Source organism: Salvelinus fontinalis, chromosome 1 (genome assembly GCF_029448725.1).
Source record: "Salvelinus fontinalis isolate EN_2023a chromosome 1, ASM2944872v1, whole genome shotgun sequence".
NCBI classification, from domain to species: domain Eukaryota; kingdom Metazoa; phylum Chordata; class Actinopteri; order Salmoniformes; family Salmonidae; genus Salvelinus; species Salvelinus fontinalis.
Window position 1 is genome coordinate 100,418,293 of NC_074665.1, and position 17,022 is coordinate 100,435,314.

General features: G+C 48.3%; 1 protein-coding gene across 1 annotated transcript in view; it reads left to right on the forward strand.

Moving 5' to 3' along the window:
* The window catches only part of LOC129862304 (protein eyes shut homolog), a 344,128-nt gene that overhangs the window by 132,033 nt on the left and 195,073 nt on the right, over positions 1-17,022 (forward strand). The window contains exons 13-14 of the mRNA XM_055933847.1: positions 1,022-1,212; positions 2,517-2,608. Of these exons, the coding sequence (XP_055789822.1) occupies positions 1,022-1,212; positions 2,517-2,608 (283 nt within the window). The remainder of the gene's footprint in view (positions 1-1,021; positions 1,213-2,516; positions 2,609-17,022) is intronic.

Here is a 17,022-nt window from a genome sequence, read left to right on the forward strand (position 1 = left end):
CAAAATAGATGGCATCATGAGGGAGGAAAATTATGTGGATATATTGAAGCAACATCTCAAGATCAGTCAGGAAGTTAAAGCTTGGTCGCAAATGGGTCATCCAAATGGACAATGACCCCAAGCATACTTCCAAAGTTGCTTAAGGACAACAAATTCAAGGTATTGGAGTGGCCATCACAAAGCCCTGACCTCAATCTTATAGAAAATGTGTGGGCAGAACTGAAAAAGCATGTGTGAGCAAGTATGCCTACAAACCTTACTCAGTTACACCAGCTCTGTCAGGAGGAATGGGCAAAATTCACCCAACTTATTGTGGGAAGCTTGTTGGAGGCTACCCGAAACGTTTGACCCAAGTTAAACAATTTCAAGGCAATGCTACCAAATACTAATTGAGTGTATGTAGACTTCTGACCCACTTCTGAAGGTGATGAAAGAAATAAAAGCTGAAATAAATCATTTGCTCTACTATTATTCTGACATTTCACATTCTTAAAAGGAAGTGGGGATCCTAACTGACCTAAGACAGGGAATTCTTACTAGGATTAAATGTCAGGAATTGTGAAAAACTGAGTTTAAATGTATTTGGCTAAGGTAAACTTTCAACTTCAACTGTTTAATTTATTTATATTAACTAGGGAAGTCAGTTAAGAACAAATTCTTATTTACAATGCCAGCCTAGGAACATGGTTAACTGCTTTGTTCAGGGGCAGAACGGCATATTTTTACCTTGTCAGCTCGGGGATTCGATCTAGCAACCTTTCAGTTACTGGCCCAACCGTCTAACCGCTAGGCTACCTGCCTCCCCATAAAATACAGACAATATTCAGGAGAAAAAATCATCAGTAAGATACAGACAATATATAGGAGATAAAATCATCACTTCTATAGATTAATACATTTGACACAATAGCCAATTTCTCAGTGCTCTGTACTGTGAGGGTGTTGAAAGATTTATGAAATATGACACTTTTCTAAGTTGCCCTTCATCTCCCCGTCTCTCTCCCCCTTTTCCCCTCTCCAGACTCCAGCTACGTCCAGTACTCTGGTAATTCCTACTTGGAGTTTGAGGGCATAGACCTTGGTGCCAACAACAACATCACTGTGAGGTTTCAGACCCAGGAGGTCCAGGGAACCATCCTGTACGTGGACCAAGGAGCAGTGACCAGGGGCTTCTTTTTCATGAAACTCTTCATCCAGGAGGGAATGCTACAGGTGAGGCTGTCTGAGTACCAAATGGCACCCTATTCCCTATATAGTGCACTTCTGTTGACCAGGGCTCATGAGACTCAACAACTTGAAAAATAAAGGTTTTGTCCCAAATGGCACTCTATTCCCTATTGTGTGTACTACTGTTGACCAGGGCCCATATGACTCATCAACTTGAAACTTGAAAGATAAAGGTTATGTCCCAAACGGCACCCTATTCTCTATATCTGCTATGGGATGCCCTATGGGCTCTGGTCAACAGACTACATAGGGTTATGTTTGGGACACAACCTCTATGTTTCTAGTCTCTATGAAGTCTTTGATTATTTTCTGTTTCGTTGTTGTTTCCTGTACTCTACTGCCTATATCGGCTGATACAGCCTAGAACTGTGCATGTTTTGTGGACCATAGTGCTTTGTGCTATGTTTTTTCCCAAACAATTGATGCACTATGTAGCAGACTATTATCATCACCCTGTTCTGATGTAGCAGACTATTATCATCACCCTGTTCTGATGCACCATGTAGCAGACTATTATCATCACCCTGTTCTGATGTAGCAGACTATTATCATCACCCTGTTCTGATGCACCATGTAGCAGACTATTATCATCACCCTGTTCTGATGTAGCAGACTATTATCATCACCCTGTTCTGATGCACCATGTAGCAGACTATTATCATCACCCTGTTCTGATGTAGCAGACTATTATCATCACCCTGTTCTGATGCACCATGTAGCAGACTATTATCATCACCCTGTTCTGATGTAGCAGACTATTATCATCACCCTGTTCTGATGCACCATGTAGCAGACTATTATCATCACCCTGTTCTGATGCACCATGTAGCAGACTATATCATCACCCTGTTCTGATGCACCATGTAGCAGACTATTATCATCACCCTGTTCTGATGTACCATGTAGCAGACTATTATCATCACCCTGTTCTGATGTAGCAGACTATTATCATCACCCTGTTCTGATGCACCATGTAGCAGACTATTATCATCACCCTGTTCTGATGCACCATGTAGCAGACTATTATCATCACCCTGTTCTGATGTAGCAGACTATTATCATCACCCTGTTCTGATGTACCATGTAGCAGACTATTATCATCACCCTGTTCTGATGTAGCAGACTATTGTCATCACCCTGTTCTGATGTAGCAGACTATTATCATCACCCTGTTCTGATGTACCATGTAGCAGACTATTATCATCACCCTGTTCTGATGTAGCAGACTATTATCATCACCCTGTTCTGATGCACCATGTAGACTGTTTCTTCTCTATACTGTGTTTCAGTATGTCTTCTCCTGTAACCGAGAGGAAGGGATCAGAAGGATCAATACATCCATCCGTGTTGACGACGGCAATCCATACATCGTCTACGTCAGGTGGGTTTACTTTCTTAGAGATGTTGGGCCGCTTTCCCCTGTACAGAATAAACCTAGTCCTGGACCAAGAAGTGCTTTGAATGGAGAATCAGGACTAGGCTTTATCTATGTCTTTGAAACCACCTCTTAAAGGTCCAATGTAGCCGTTTTCATCTCGATATCAAATCATTTCTTGGTAACAATTAAGTACCTTACTGTGATTTGTTTTCATTTCAAATTCTTATCAAAGAGCAATTTCTCAAGCAATAATTTTGCTAGGACTGCCTGGGAGTGGCCTGAGTGGGGAGGGGACACTGAAAACCAGCTGTTATAGGCAGAGAGGTTTGGAACTTTCTTTCTTGTTGGTCTATTAACTAATTTACGCTTGGTGATGTCACCAGGCAGGCCAAAACTCCATCCCACCAAAGCAGGCTGAAATTTCAGGCGATTTTTTTCAAACAACTCTTACACTAAAAGGGCGTTATCATAATTTTCACAATTTCACAGTCTTATTCCAACCTCATAGTGTGGAAATGTATATAAAACACAGAAAAATGCAGTTTTTGACTGCACTGGGCCTTTAATGGAAACATAAGCCTACTCCATAGAGGCTGGTACATGGTTAAACAAGTTGTAACAAAGCATTATACCTGTAGGCCTAAAGAAGCACCAAAATGGTTTCCAAACTTGTAATGACATGGTAAATACAACATCATAAGTCTCATAGAACTAGCTTGAGATGTGAATTTGTACTGATAGACATGTCCAATATGTTCCTAAGTTGTTTTGGGGTGTCAAAATACAATATATCCAGTGAATGACAAGAGTTAGGCAGTTTCAAAATGATAAACTGATCAGTGCTCTAAAGTAATAAAAGTGGCCCTGCAGCTTCAAAATATTTCTCATTTAAGGCTAAGGGCTGCTGGCTGTGACTTGATCCCTTGCCAATTCTTCATTTTAAGTGTATTAATCTGTCATGTCTGTTTTTCAATTGAATAAAAACTAGCATCACTTGAAAATGCAACAGCAGCACAAATCCATCATTACGCCCTGGCAGCAGCCCTTAACAGACCCTGGCAAGATAGAAAGCTGGCATAACCAGTGTAGAGACAGAGCGAGGGGAGAGGGAGAGCTGGCATAACCAGTGTAGAGACAGAGCGAGGGGAGAGGGAGAGCTGGCATAACCAGTATAGAGACAGAGCGAGGGGAGAGGGAGAGCTGGCATAACCAGTGTAGAGACAGAGCGAGGGGAGAGGGAGAGCTGGCATAACCAGTGTAGAGACAGAGCGAGGGGAGAGGGAGAGCTGGCATAACCAGTGTAGAGACAGAGCGAGGGGGGAGGGAGAGCTGGCATAACCAGTGTAGAGACAGAGGGAGGGAGGGCTGGCATAACCAGTGTAGAGATAGAGAGAGGGAGGGCTGGCATAACCAGTGTAGAGATAGAGAGAGGGAGGGCTGGCATAACCAGTGTAGAGATAGAGAGAGGGCTGTCATAACCAGTGTAGAGATAGAGGGAGGGAGGGCTGGCATAACCAGTGTAGAGATAGAGAGAGGGCTGTCATAACCAGTGTAGAGATAGAGGGAGAGCTGGCATAACCAGTGTAGAGATAGAGAGAGGGAGGGCTGGCATAACCAGTGTAGAGATAGAGAGAGGGAGGGCTGGCATAACCAGTGTAGAGATAGAGAGAGGGCTGTCATAACCAGTGTAGAGATAGAGGGAGAGCTGGCATAACCAGTGTAGAGATAGAGAGAGGGAGGGCTGGCATAACCAATGTAGAGATAGAGGGAGGGCTGTCATAACCAGTGTAGAGAGAGTGAGGGCTGGCATAACCAGTGTAGAGATAGAGAGAGGGAGGGCTGGCATAACCAGTGTAGAGGTAGAGGGAGGGCTGGCATAACCAGTGTAGAGATAGAGAGAGGGCTGGAATAATCGGGGTAGAGAGAGAAGGGAAGAGGGAGATCTGGCATAATCAAATCAAATCTAATTGTATTGGTCACATACACATCATTAGCGGATGTTAATGCGAGTGGAGCAAAATGTTTGTGCTTCTAGTTGCGACAATGCAGTAATATCTAACAAGTAATTTAACAAATTCACAATGATTATGTTATACACACACAATGTAAGGGGATGGAATAAGAATATGTAAATATGAATATATGGATGCGCTATGGCCGTGCGGCATAGGCAGGATACAATAGATGGTATAAAATACTGTATATACATACATACATATGAGATGAGTAATGTAGGGTATGTAAACATTATTAAAGTGGAATTATTTAAAGTGACTAGTGATACCTTTATTAAATCCATTTATTAAAGTGGCCAGTGGTTTGAGTCTGTATGTTGGCAGCAGCCTCTCTATGTTAGTGATGGCTGTTTAACAGTTTGATGGCCTTGAGATAGAAGCTGTTTTTCTGTCTCTCGGTCCCAACTTTGATGCACCTGTACTGACCTCGCCTTCTGGATGAAAGTGAGGTTAACAGGCAGTGGCTCGGGTGGTTGTTGTCCTTGATTATCTTTTTGGCCTTCCTGTGACAACGGGTGCTGTAGGTGTCCTGGAGGGCAGGCAGTGTGCCCCTGGTCATGCGTTGGGCACACCGCACCACCCTCTGGAGAGCATTGCGGTTGAGAGCAGTTCAGTTGCCATGCCAAGAGGTGATACAGCCCGACAGGATGCTCTCGATTGTGCATCTGTAAAAGTTTGTGAGGGTTATAGGTGACAAGACACATTTCTTCAGCCTCCTGAGGTTGAAGAGGTGCTGTTGCGCCTTCTTCACCACGCTGTCTGTGTGGGTGGACCATTTCAGTTTATCCGTGATGTGTACGCTGAGGAACTTAAAACTTTCCACCTTCTCCACTGCTGTCCCGTTGATGTGGATAGGGGGGTGCCCCCTCTGCTGTTCCCTGAAGTCCACAATCATCTCCTTTGTTTTGTTGACGTTGAGTGTGAGGTTATTTTCCTGACACCACACTCCGAGGGCCCTCACCTCCTCCCTGTTGGCTGTCTCGTCGTTGTTGGTAATCAGGCCTACCACTGTAGTGGCGTCTGTAAACTTGATTATTGAGTTGGAAGTGTGCATGGCCACGCAATCATTGGTGAACAAGAAGTACAGGAGAGGGCTGAGAACGCACTCTTGTGGGGCCCCAGTGTTGAGGATCAGCGGGGTGGAGATGTTGTTTCCTACCTTCACCACCTGGGGGGCGGCCCGTCAGAAAGTCCAGGACCCAGTGGCACAGGGCGGGGTCGAGACCCAGGGTCTCAAGCTTAATAATGAGTTTGGAGGGTACTATGGTGTTGTTCATTGACTACAGCTCAGCATTCAACATTCTTACATAGGTATTCCTCTTGTCCAGATGGGTTAGGGCAGTGTGCAGTGTGATTGCGTCGTCTGTGGACCTATTGGGGAGGTAAGCAAATTGGAGTGGCTCTAGGGTGTCAGGTAGGGTGGAGGTGGAGGTGATATGATCCTTGACTAGTCTCTCAAAGCACTTCATGATGACAGAAGTGAGTGCTACGGGGCGGTAGTCGTTTAGCTCAGTTACCTTAGCTTTCTTGGGAACAGGAACAATGGTGGCCATCTTGAAGCATGTGGGAACAGCAGACTGGGATAGGGATTGATTGAATATGTCCGTAACACACCAGACTGGGATAGGGATTGATTGAATATGTCCGTTAACACACCAGCCAGCTGGTCTGCGCATGTTCTGAGGACGCGGCTACGGATGCCGTCTGGGCCGGCAGCATTGCGAGGTTTAACACGTTTAAATGTTTTACTCATGTCGGCCAGAAGGAGAGCCCGCAGTCTATGGTAGCGGGCCGTGTCGGTGGTACTGCGTTGTCCTCAAAGCGCGCAGAGAAGTTGTTTAGTTTGTCTGGGTGCAAGACGTCGATGTCTGCGACGGGGCTGGTTTTCTATTTGTAATCCGTGATTGACTGTAGACCCTGCCACATATGTCTCGTGTCTGAATCTGTTGAATTGCGTCTCCACTTTGTCTCTATACTGACGCTCAGCTTGTTTGATTGCCTTGCGGAGGGAATAACTACACTGTTTGTATTCGGTCATGTTTCCAGGAGCCTTGCCATGATTAAATGCAGTGGTTAGCGGTTTCAGTTTTGCGTGAATGCTGCCATCAATCCACAGTTTCTGATTAGAGACAGAGGGAGGGAGAGGGAGAGCTGGCGTAACCAGTGTAGAGACAGAGGGCGGGAAGAGGGAGAGCTGGTGTAACCAGTATAGAGACAGAGGGAGGGAAAGGGAGAGCTGGCATAACCAGTGTAGAGACAGAGGGAGGGAATGAGGGAGAGCTGGCATAACCAGTGTAGAGATAGAGAGAGGGAATGAGGGAGAGCTGGCATAACCAGTATAGAGACAGAGGGAGGGAATGAGGGAGAGCTGGCATAACCAGTGTAGAGACAGAGGGAGGGAAGATGGAGAGCTGGCATAACCAGTGTAGAGACAGAGGGAGGGGAGAGGGAGAGCTGGCATAACCAGTGTAGAGACAGAGGGAGGGGAGAGGGAGAGCTGGCATAACCAGTATAGAGACAGAGGGAGGGGAGAGGGAGAGCTGGCATAACCAGTATAGAGACAGGGGGAGGGAGAGCTGGCGTAACCAGTATAGAGACAGGGGGAGGGAGAGCTGGCGTAACCAGTATAGAGAAAGAGGGAGGGGAGAGGGAGAGCTGGCATAACCAGTATAGAGACAGAGGGAGGGAAGAGGAGAAAACAGGTCTCCAAGCTTCACCTCGACTAAAGCAAATCTTTAGTGATGGGCTGATGACCACAGCCTCCATCTCTGTCTGATCCAGAGATAGAGCCACCACTGGGACAAGGATGGGCCTCCATCCCTCCCTCCTTCCCTCTATCCATCCCCAACACCACTGCTTCACCCACCTGTCCACCAGCCTGCTTCATTATAACGTTTTAACGTTTTAATAGAACTTCCCGTCGAAGACAAATTTCAATATGTTTAATAGAAATCCCCAGAGGCTGGGGCTGCATGGCTTCTGAAGGTGTGTGTCCCAAACGGAACTCTATTCCCTACATAGTCCAGTACTTTTGACAAAAGTAGTGCACTAAATTGGGAATAGGATGCCATTTGTAATGCTTCTCAAGGACTCTGTCTGTCTGAGGGGCCTGGTGTCCTCTGGCTAGAGGCCAGGCAGTCCTCTTTCTCTGGCAGAGCGATCCTAAATTAACCACCTCCCTCCCTCCTCCATGTCCTCCCTCCACATCCTCCATCTCTCTCTATCCACGCCGGCTCTGGAGGAAGGACTTAGGTAGCCCCGGGTCTCTCTCTCGCTCCCTCTCTTCTCTCTCACCCCGATAGTTGTGCCACAGCCACCAAACGCCACACAGCCAGCCTGCAAATGACAGGTTTAACAAATCAGGGTTGATTGCTTCCTAGACCTCCCTCCCTCTCTCCATCCTTCCCTCCCTCCCCTCGACGAGGGGGTATCAGTAGGCACCAGAGAGGGGGGGATGGAATGAAAGAGGGAGGAAGGGGAAGCACATCTGTGGACAGAGTACCCTCCAGCTGCACATAGTTATCCCAGAATCAGGTAATTATCTCATCTCCCCTGTTGTTTGGAAAAGGGGCTGAATTAGCTTTGAAAATCTCCCAGTGGATCCTCACGGCTCGGCTCAGTGATGGCTCAGGCTCCAGTCCAGAGCAGGCTGGCTGTCCGACTCCAATACGCACAAGGTGTCTGAAGAGGGGAGAGGCTGAAGGAAGAGGGGAAGGAAGAGGGGAGGGAAGAGGGGAAGGGGAAGGGAAGGGGGAGGGAAGGGAAGAGGGGAGGGAAGAGGGGAAGGAAAAGGGGAGGGAAGAGGGGAGGGAAGGGAAGAGGGGAGGGAAGAGGGGAAGGAAGGGAAGAGGGGAGGGAAGAGGGGAGGGAAGGGAAGAGGGGAGGGAAGAGGGGAGGGAAGAGGGGAAGGAAAAGGGGAGGGAAGAGGGGAGGGAAGGGAAGAGGGGAGGGAAGAGGGGAAGGAAGTGGGGAGGGAAGAGGGGAGGGAAGGGAAGAGGGGAGGGAAGAGGGGAAGGAAGTGGGGAGGGAAGAGGGGAAGGAAGAGGGGAGGGAAGAGGGGAAGGGGAAGGGGAGGGAAGAGGGGAAGGGGAAGGGGAGGGAAGAGGGGAAGGAAGTGGGGAGGGAAGAGGGGAAGGGGAAGGGGAGGGAAGGGAAGAGGGGAAGGAAGTGGGGAGGGAAGAGGGGAAGGAAGTGGGGAGGGAAGAGGGGAAGGAAGAGGGGAGGGAAGAGGGGAAGGGGAAGGGGAGGGAAGAGGGGAAGGAAGTGGGGAGGGAAGAGGGGAAGGGGAAGGGGAGGGAAGGGAAGAGGGGAAGGAAGTGGGGAGGGAAGAGGGGAAGGAAAAGGGGAGGGAAGAGGGGAAGGGGGAGGGAAGGGAAGAGGGGAAGGAAGTGGGGAGGGAAGAGGGGAAGGGGAAGGGGAGGGAAGGGAAGGGAAGAGGGGAAGGAAAAGGGGAGGGAAGAGGGGAGGGAAGAGGGGAAGGAAAAGGGGAGGGAAGAGGGGAGGGAAGGGAAGAGGGGAGGGAAGAGGGGAAGGAAGTGGGGAGGGAAGAGGGGAAGGAAGTGGGGAGGGAAGAGGGGAAGGAAGAGGGGAGGGAAGAGGGGAAGGGGAAGGGGAGGGAAGAGGGGAAGGAAGTGGGGAGGGAAGAGGGGAAGGAAGAGGGGAGGGAAGAGGGGAAGGGGAAGGGGAGGGAAGAGGGGAAGGAAGTGGGGAGGGAAGAGGGGAAGGGGAAGGGGAGGGAAGGGAAGAGGGGAAGGAAGTGGGGAGGGAAGAGGGGAAGGAAAAGGGGAGGGAAGAGGGGAAGGGGGAGGGAAGGGAAGAGGGGAAGGAAGTGGGGAGGGAAGAGGGGAAGGGGAAGGGGAGGGAAGGGAAGAGGGGAAGGAAGTGGGGAGGGAAGAGGGGAAGGAAAAGGGGAGGGAAGAGGGGAAGGAAAAGGGGAGGGAAGAGGGGAAGGAAAAGGGGAGGGAAGAGGGGAAGGGGAAGGGAAGGGGGAGGGAAGGGAAGAGGGGAGGGAAGAGGGGAAGGAAGTGGGGAGGGAAGAGGGGAAGGAAAAGGGGAGGGAAGAGGGGAAGGGGAAGGGAAGGGGGAGGGAAGGGAAGAGGGGAGGGAAGAGGGGAAGGAAAAGGGGAGGGAAGAGGGGAAGGGGAAGGGAAGGGGGAGGGAAGGGAAGAGGGGAGGGAAGAGGGGAAGGAAGTGGGGAGGGAAGAGGGGAAGGAAAAGGGGAGGGAAGAGGGGAAGGGGGAGGGAATGGAAGAGGGGAAGGAAGTGGGGAGGGAAGAGGGGAAGGAAGTGGGGAGGGAAGAGGGGAAGGAAAAGGGGAGGGAAGAGGGGAAGGAAGAGGGGAGGGAAGAGGGGAAGGGGAAGGGAAGGGGGAGGGAAGGGAAGAGGGGAGGGAAGAGGGGAAGGAAGTGGGGAGGGAAGAGGGGAAGGAAGTGGGGAGGGAAGAGGGGAAGGAAAAGGGGAGGGAAGAGGGGAAGGGGGAGGGAATGGAAGAGGGGAAGGAAGTGGGGAGGGAAGAGGGGAAGGAAAAGGGGAGGGAAGAGGGGAAGGAAGAGGGGAGGGAAGAGGGGAAGGAAAAGGGGAGGGAAGAGGGGAAGGGGGAGGGAATGGAAGAGGGGAAGGAAGTGGGGAGGGAAGAGGGGAAGGAAAAGGGGAGGGAAGAGGGGAAGGGGGAGGGGAGGGAAGAGGGGAAGGGGAAGGGAAGGGGGAGGGAAGGGAAGAGGGGAAGGGGGTAGGGGGAAGAGGGGAAGGGGAAGGGGAAAGAGGGGAAGGGGAAGGGAAGGGGGAGGGAAGGGAAGAGGGGAAGGGGGAGGGAAGGGAAGAGGGGAAGGGGGAGGGAAGGGGGAGGGAAGGGAAGAGGGTAAGGAAGTGCGGAGGAGAAGGAAGAGGAAGAGGAGAAGGAAGAGGGGAGGGAAGAGGGGAAGGAAGAGGGGAGGGAAGAGGGGAAGGAAGGGAAGAGGGGAAGGGAAGAGGGGAAGGAAAAGGGGAGGGAAGAGGGGAAGGAAGGGAAGAGGGGAAGGGGGAGGGAAGGGGGAGGGAAGGGAAGAGGGTAAGGAAGTGCGGAGGAGAAGGAAGAGGAAGAGGAGAAGGAAGAGGGGAGGGAAGAGGGAAAGGAAAAGTGGGGAGGGAAGAGGGGAAGAGGGGAAAGAAGAGGGAAAGGAAAAGGGGGGTGGGATGAGGGGAGGGGAAGGAAAAGGGAAGGGGGAGGGGAGGGAAGAGGGGAAGGAAGAGGGGAGGGAAGCGGGGAAAGGAAATGGGGAGGGAAATGGGGAAGGAAGCGGGGAGGGGAAGGAAGCGGGGAGGGAAGAGGGGAGGGAAGAGTGGAAGGAAGAAGGGAGGGAAATGGGGAGGGGTGGAAAGAGGGGAGGGGAATGAAGTGGGGAGGGGACAGGGGAAATGGAAGGGTATAATAAAATAAAAAAGGGTATATGTGCCCAGAGGAAAGTGGAATAAAAATACCTTGAGGTTAAATGTGACTCTGCTTCCCTGTCTCATCAGCCTGCATTTTGTTGTGGTTGCTGCTGTTTATGGAGCAGGATAGTGATTGGTTTATTCTCATGGCACCCTAAATAGTTGAAATAGCTTATTGTAAAGGAGTGTTGGGACAGAGATAAATCCACATATAGAATCATGTAGATGATGTACTGCATTTGAAAGACATGAGACCTTCTTCTCAATCTCCATACCACCAGAGTCAAAATGATCAGATAGGAAGTAAAAAATAAACGTTTAATTAACATATCAGTCTATATGATATGATAACTGCTGTATCTGAAGTCCATCCTTACATATCATGACATGACAGCGTCTAGTGTTTCATTACTTTGAGCCTTGATTGAGACATGAAATGATCCCTGAGTAACTGTGCCATGTTAAAAACACATTGATTTACTATGCTTAAGTCTTATCTTTAGTTCAATATTTCATTATCAAATCAAATCACAATTTTTTTGTCACATGCGCCGAATACAACAGTACCGTGAAATGGTTACTTGCAAGCCCTTAACCAACAATACAGTTCAAGAAATAGTTACGAAAATATTTACAAAATAAACTAAAGTAAAAAAAAAGATATACCAAAAAATATAGAAAAGTAACACATGATAATGACATAACAATAACGAGGATATATACAGGGGGGTAAGATGCACTCACGAGTCAATACGGGTCCCATAAAGTTGTGCACTATTGTGTACAGTGATACCCAATTCGTATGATATGTTACACTTTATTATGTGCATTTGTACAATATGTTAGGGTTTTGTACGTGCTTAAGATCCATTTCTCTTTAACATGTTCACTAGCATACTACTTAGTATGAGCAATATACTGACATGAATTCTATGTGGTATGTTAGTGTGGATATTGGAACAGAGCTAACATGTCTATAATATAAATAAGATTGTGAATACCATGCCCTGCTACTGTTTACACTATAGCAAGGCAATTCATGCCTTAATGCCTGCTGAATCATGTGAGAATGATGTTTGGATGTGGTCGGATGACATATGGGTAGAGAGGATGTGGTTTGATGACATATGGGTAGAGAGGATGTGGTTAGATGACATATGGGTAGAGAGGATGTGGTCAGATGACATATGGTTAGAGAGGATGTGGTTAGATGACATATGGGTAGAGAGGATGTTGTTAGATGACATATGGGTAGAGAGGATGTGGTTAGATGACATATGGGTAGAGAGGATGTGGTTAGATGACATATGGGTAGAGAGGATGTGGTTCGATGACATATTGGTAGAGAATTGTGGTGCAATGGATCCCAAAACTCGCTGATCGGATCACGGTTTTGAGTCACGGACCGGATAACTTTTCGGATCAGCAAAAACATAAAGGTGGACACATATAACTTTGCTTTCCATTTATTACTGAAAGAACACTTAAAGCAAGGAACTTTTCAATGTTTAAATAAAATATTAAAATAAGGGGCCTCCCAGGTGGCGCAGTGGTCTAGGGCACTGCATCGCAGTGCTAACTGCGCCACCAGAGTCTCTGGGTTCACCCCCAGGCTCTGTCGCAGCCGGCCGCGACTGGGAGGTCCGTGGGGCGACGCACAATTGGGCTAGCGTCGTCCGGGTTAGGGAGGGTTTGGCCGGTAGGGATTTCCTTGTCTCATCGCGCTCCAGCGACTCCTGTGGCGGGCCGGGCACAGTGCGCGCTAACCAAGGGGGCCAGGTGCACGGTGTTTCCTCCGACACATTGGTGCGGCTGGCTTCCGGGTTGGAGGCGCGCTGTGTTAAAGAAGCAGTGTGGCTTGGTTGGGTTGTGCCTCGGAGGACGCATGGCTTTCGACCTTCGTCTCTCCCGAGCCCGTACGGGAGTTGTAGTGATGAGACAAGATAGTAATTACTAACGATTGGATACCATGAAAATTGGGGAGAAAAGGGGGTAAAAATAAAAAATAAAAATAAAAATATATATATATATATTAAAATAAAATATTCAATACTCAATTGTAACATTCAAGTGCAATATGAGGCATGTTAAATAGTGAATGAAAAAATTGCCTGTGTCCACATCATCAATAAAAAGAAAGAAAGCAAAGCAGATCTGAGCTTCTAACTTCAAATTCCTTTTCAACAAGATGAGGATGTCTACATTGTCTGGGGAGAGGATAGACCTCTTTGCAGTCACTATGTCCCCTGCTGTGGAGAACACCCTCTCGCTAGGAACTGAAGTGCCAGTCACAGCCAGGTAGCATCTTGCCATCATGGCAATGTGAGGGTATTTACACACATTACTTTTCCACCAGTGGATCACCGTCCACTGGAACGTCGCGTGCTGCCTTGTAGGATGCCACCTCCTCTTTGATGGTGTTGGCAAACGTCTTGCCTGTGTCCTTGCTCACAAAGTTCTCCCCAAAAAGCTCCTTCATGGCCAAATTATTTTGTGGAGGAGATGCCTCTGAGTCTGCTCCTGTCGGCTCTGTGGCTTGACCCTGCAGAAAAAATGACTTGATCTACTTGATCTATATTTGTGGCAATAACATTTAATTAAAGCCATTATTATTCCAAATAAAAAATTGATGATTCTAATAGCAATAGCATAGACTAAGATTAGACTGCACTATATGTATTATTTAAGTAATTCACTCTTATTTTTTTTTACCTCTTCAGTGGCCACAATCTCAGTGGTGAGATCACTGTATGTCCTCCGGCACAAGGCAGGTTCTAGGTGAGACAGGGACTTGAACCTTGGATCCAGTGCAGTAGATCTATGAAGTCTTGTACATTAGCGGGGTATCTGGGGTTCAGGTCCTCTCGAATGGCAGACTGGACATCTCTAGTGATGGTGCCGTCTTCCTCACTTGGGGCCATGGATTGTAGAATCCTTGTTTTCAGAGGTAGGATCCTTGTTTTCAGAGGTAGGATCCTTGTTTTCAGAGGTAGGATCCTTGTTTTCAGAGGTAGGATCCTTGTTTTCAGAGGTAGGATCCTTGTTTTCAGAGGTAGGATCCTTGTTTTCAGAGGTAGGATCATGGACACAGACGGGGCAGGTTCAGTGCTCAATAGGGTTGTAACCGTTTTGAGGGGTTTGAGCACCTGGAGGACCTCCTCTGCCACTTTCACGTCGTCATCAGACAAGGTGACAATGTCTTTGTTTTTTCCAGGGTCTTGCCTGTCCTGTGCAGAGTATACAGCTGCCTGCTGCTCAAGATAGCGCTCCAACATGTCATAAGTGGAGTTCCATCTTGTTGTGACATGGTGTATGAGCTTGTGGGTTGGTAGCTGTTAGCATTTCTTGCTTGGTCTTAAGCACATGAGTGGCTGTTGTGCTTCGGTGGAAAAAGGAAACCACCTTCCTGATCCTCCCAAGGAGGCGGTCCTTCTGGTTCACTGAGATTCCCCTTTGGGATGCTAAATTGATCACATATGCAAAGCAAGCTACCAAAGCAGGCCCCAGTCCAGCCTCTATCACTGCATTTACTTGGTTCTTGGCATTATCTGTGGTGGTTGGGATATCACTATTGGGCCTCTCTAGCTTCCACTCTGCTACTGCTCCTAGCAGTACCTGCACCAGATTTGTGGGGGCGTGACTGTAGCACCGGACTTCGCATCTCCCACTCCTCTGTGGTGTAGTGAGCAGTCAGTCACGTAGCTTTCTGTTACCCTGGAGGGCCACCCGTCTGTGGTGTAGTGAGCAGTCAGTCACGTAGCTTTCTGTTACCCTGGAGGGCCACCCGTCTGTGGTGTAGTGAGCAGTCAGTCACGTAGCTTTATGTTACCCTGGAGGGCCACCTATCTGTGGTGAGGGCAACAGAGGATGCCTTGGATAATTCGTTGACAATTGTGATATTTTCCTGTTCATAAAGATCTGGCACCATCTTCATACTGAAGTGGGTGCAGCAGGTGATTTCGTATTGTGACTCCAGCACTTTCACCATATTTTGTAACCCTTTGTTTTCCACAACAGAGTACGGCCTCATGTCTGCAATGATAAACATCCCAATAGATTTGGTGATGGCTTCAGCCCAATCTGATTCTGCAGCAAAGGGTTTAGATGCCGCGGTGAGAAGTTGTTGTCTCTTGGCTGAGTTGGCTCCCGTCACTGACACACCAGGGTGATGACGCTTTAAATGTGTGGCCGTGGTTCATGTATTTCCATGATCATACGGCTTTCTTGTGGCACAATGCCTACACACCGTAATGGTGTTGTCCACCACCCTTCTTCCGTCATCATATTTGACAGGGAAGCCTAAATGCTCCCATACATGAGACTGAAATGAAGCTGGAGGCTTTTCCAGTTCTTCAGCTCCTCCGCCAGCCATGGCTGTCACTGCTCTTTCTTCTTCTTTCCTTTTGCAACGCGAGCATCCAGGTTTGATTCGTTGGGATTCAACATGCCTCGTTCACGTGAACAGAACACACAACTGCTTTAAAAAATAATCAAGTCAACCTTCAGGCTTCAAAGTAAAACAGCATCTGTCTTGTATTTATCTTTTCACTGCAGCTCTGCATCGAGATGTAGGGAATTATTACTTTAGAAAGTAACAGCGGCAGTAAAACTGTTTTTCACACAATGATGGTTAAACTTTGAAATTAATCCTCGGTTCACATGTGGGCCGAACCGTGGGGGGTGATCCGTACGGATCAACTACGGTCCGTTACACCACTAGTAGAGAGGATGTGGTCCGTTATACCACTAGTAGAGAGGATGTGGTCCGTTACACCACTAGTAGAGAGGATGTGGTCCGTTATACCACTAGTAGAGAGGATGTGGTCCGTTATACCACTAGTAGAGAGGATGTGGTCCGTTACACCACTAGTAGAGAGGATGTGGTCCGTTATACCACTAGTAGAGAGGATGTGGTCCGTTATACCACTAGTAGAGAGGATGTGGTCCGTTACACCACTAGTAGAGAGGATGTGGTCCGTTACACCACTAGTAGAGAGGATGTGGTCCGTTATACCACTAGTAGAGAGGATGTGGTCCGTTACACCACTAGTAGAGAGGATGTGGTCCGTTACACCACTAGTAGAGAGGATGTGGTCCGTTACACCACTAGTAGAGAGGATGTGGTCCGTTACACCACTAGTAGAGAGGATGTGGTCCGTTACACCACTAGTAGAGAGGATGTGGTCCGTTATACCACTAGTAGAGAGGATGTGGTCCGTTATACCACTAGTAGAGAGGATGTGGTCCGTTATACCACTAGTAGAGAGGATGTGGTCCGTTACACCACTAGTAGAGAGGATGTGGTCCGTTACACCACTAGTAGAGAGGATGTGGTCCGTTACACCACTAGTAGAGAGGATGTGGTCCGTTACACCACTAGTAGAGAGGATGTGGTCCGTCATACCACTAGTAGAGAGGATGTGGTCCGTTACACCACTAGTAGAGAGGATGTGGTCCGTTACACCACTAGTAGAGAGGATGTGGTCCGTTATACCACTAGTAGAGAGGATGTGGTCAGATGACATATGGGCAGAGAGGATGTGGTCAGATGACATATGGGTAGAGAGGATGTGGTTAGATGACATATGGGTATTGAGGATGTGGTTAGGTGACATATGGGTAGAGAGGATGTGGTCAGATGACATATGGGCAGAGAGGATGTGGTTAGATGCCATATGGGCAGAGAGGATGTGGTCAGATGATATATAGGTAGAGAGGATGTGGTTAGATGACATATGGGTATTGAGGATGTGGTTAGATGACATATGGGTAGAGAGGATGTGGTTAGATGATATATGGGTAGAGAGGATGTGGTTAGATGACATATGGGTAGAGAGGATGTGGTTAGATAACATATGGGTAGAGAGGATGTGGTCAGATGACATATGGGCAGAGAGGATGTGGTCAGATGACATATGGGCAGAGAGGATGTGGTCAGATGACATATGGGTAGAGAGGATGTGGTCAGATGACATATGGGCAGAGAGGATGTGG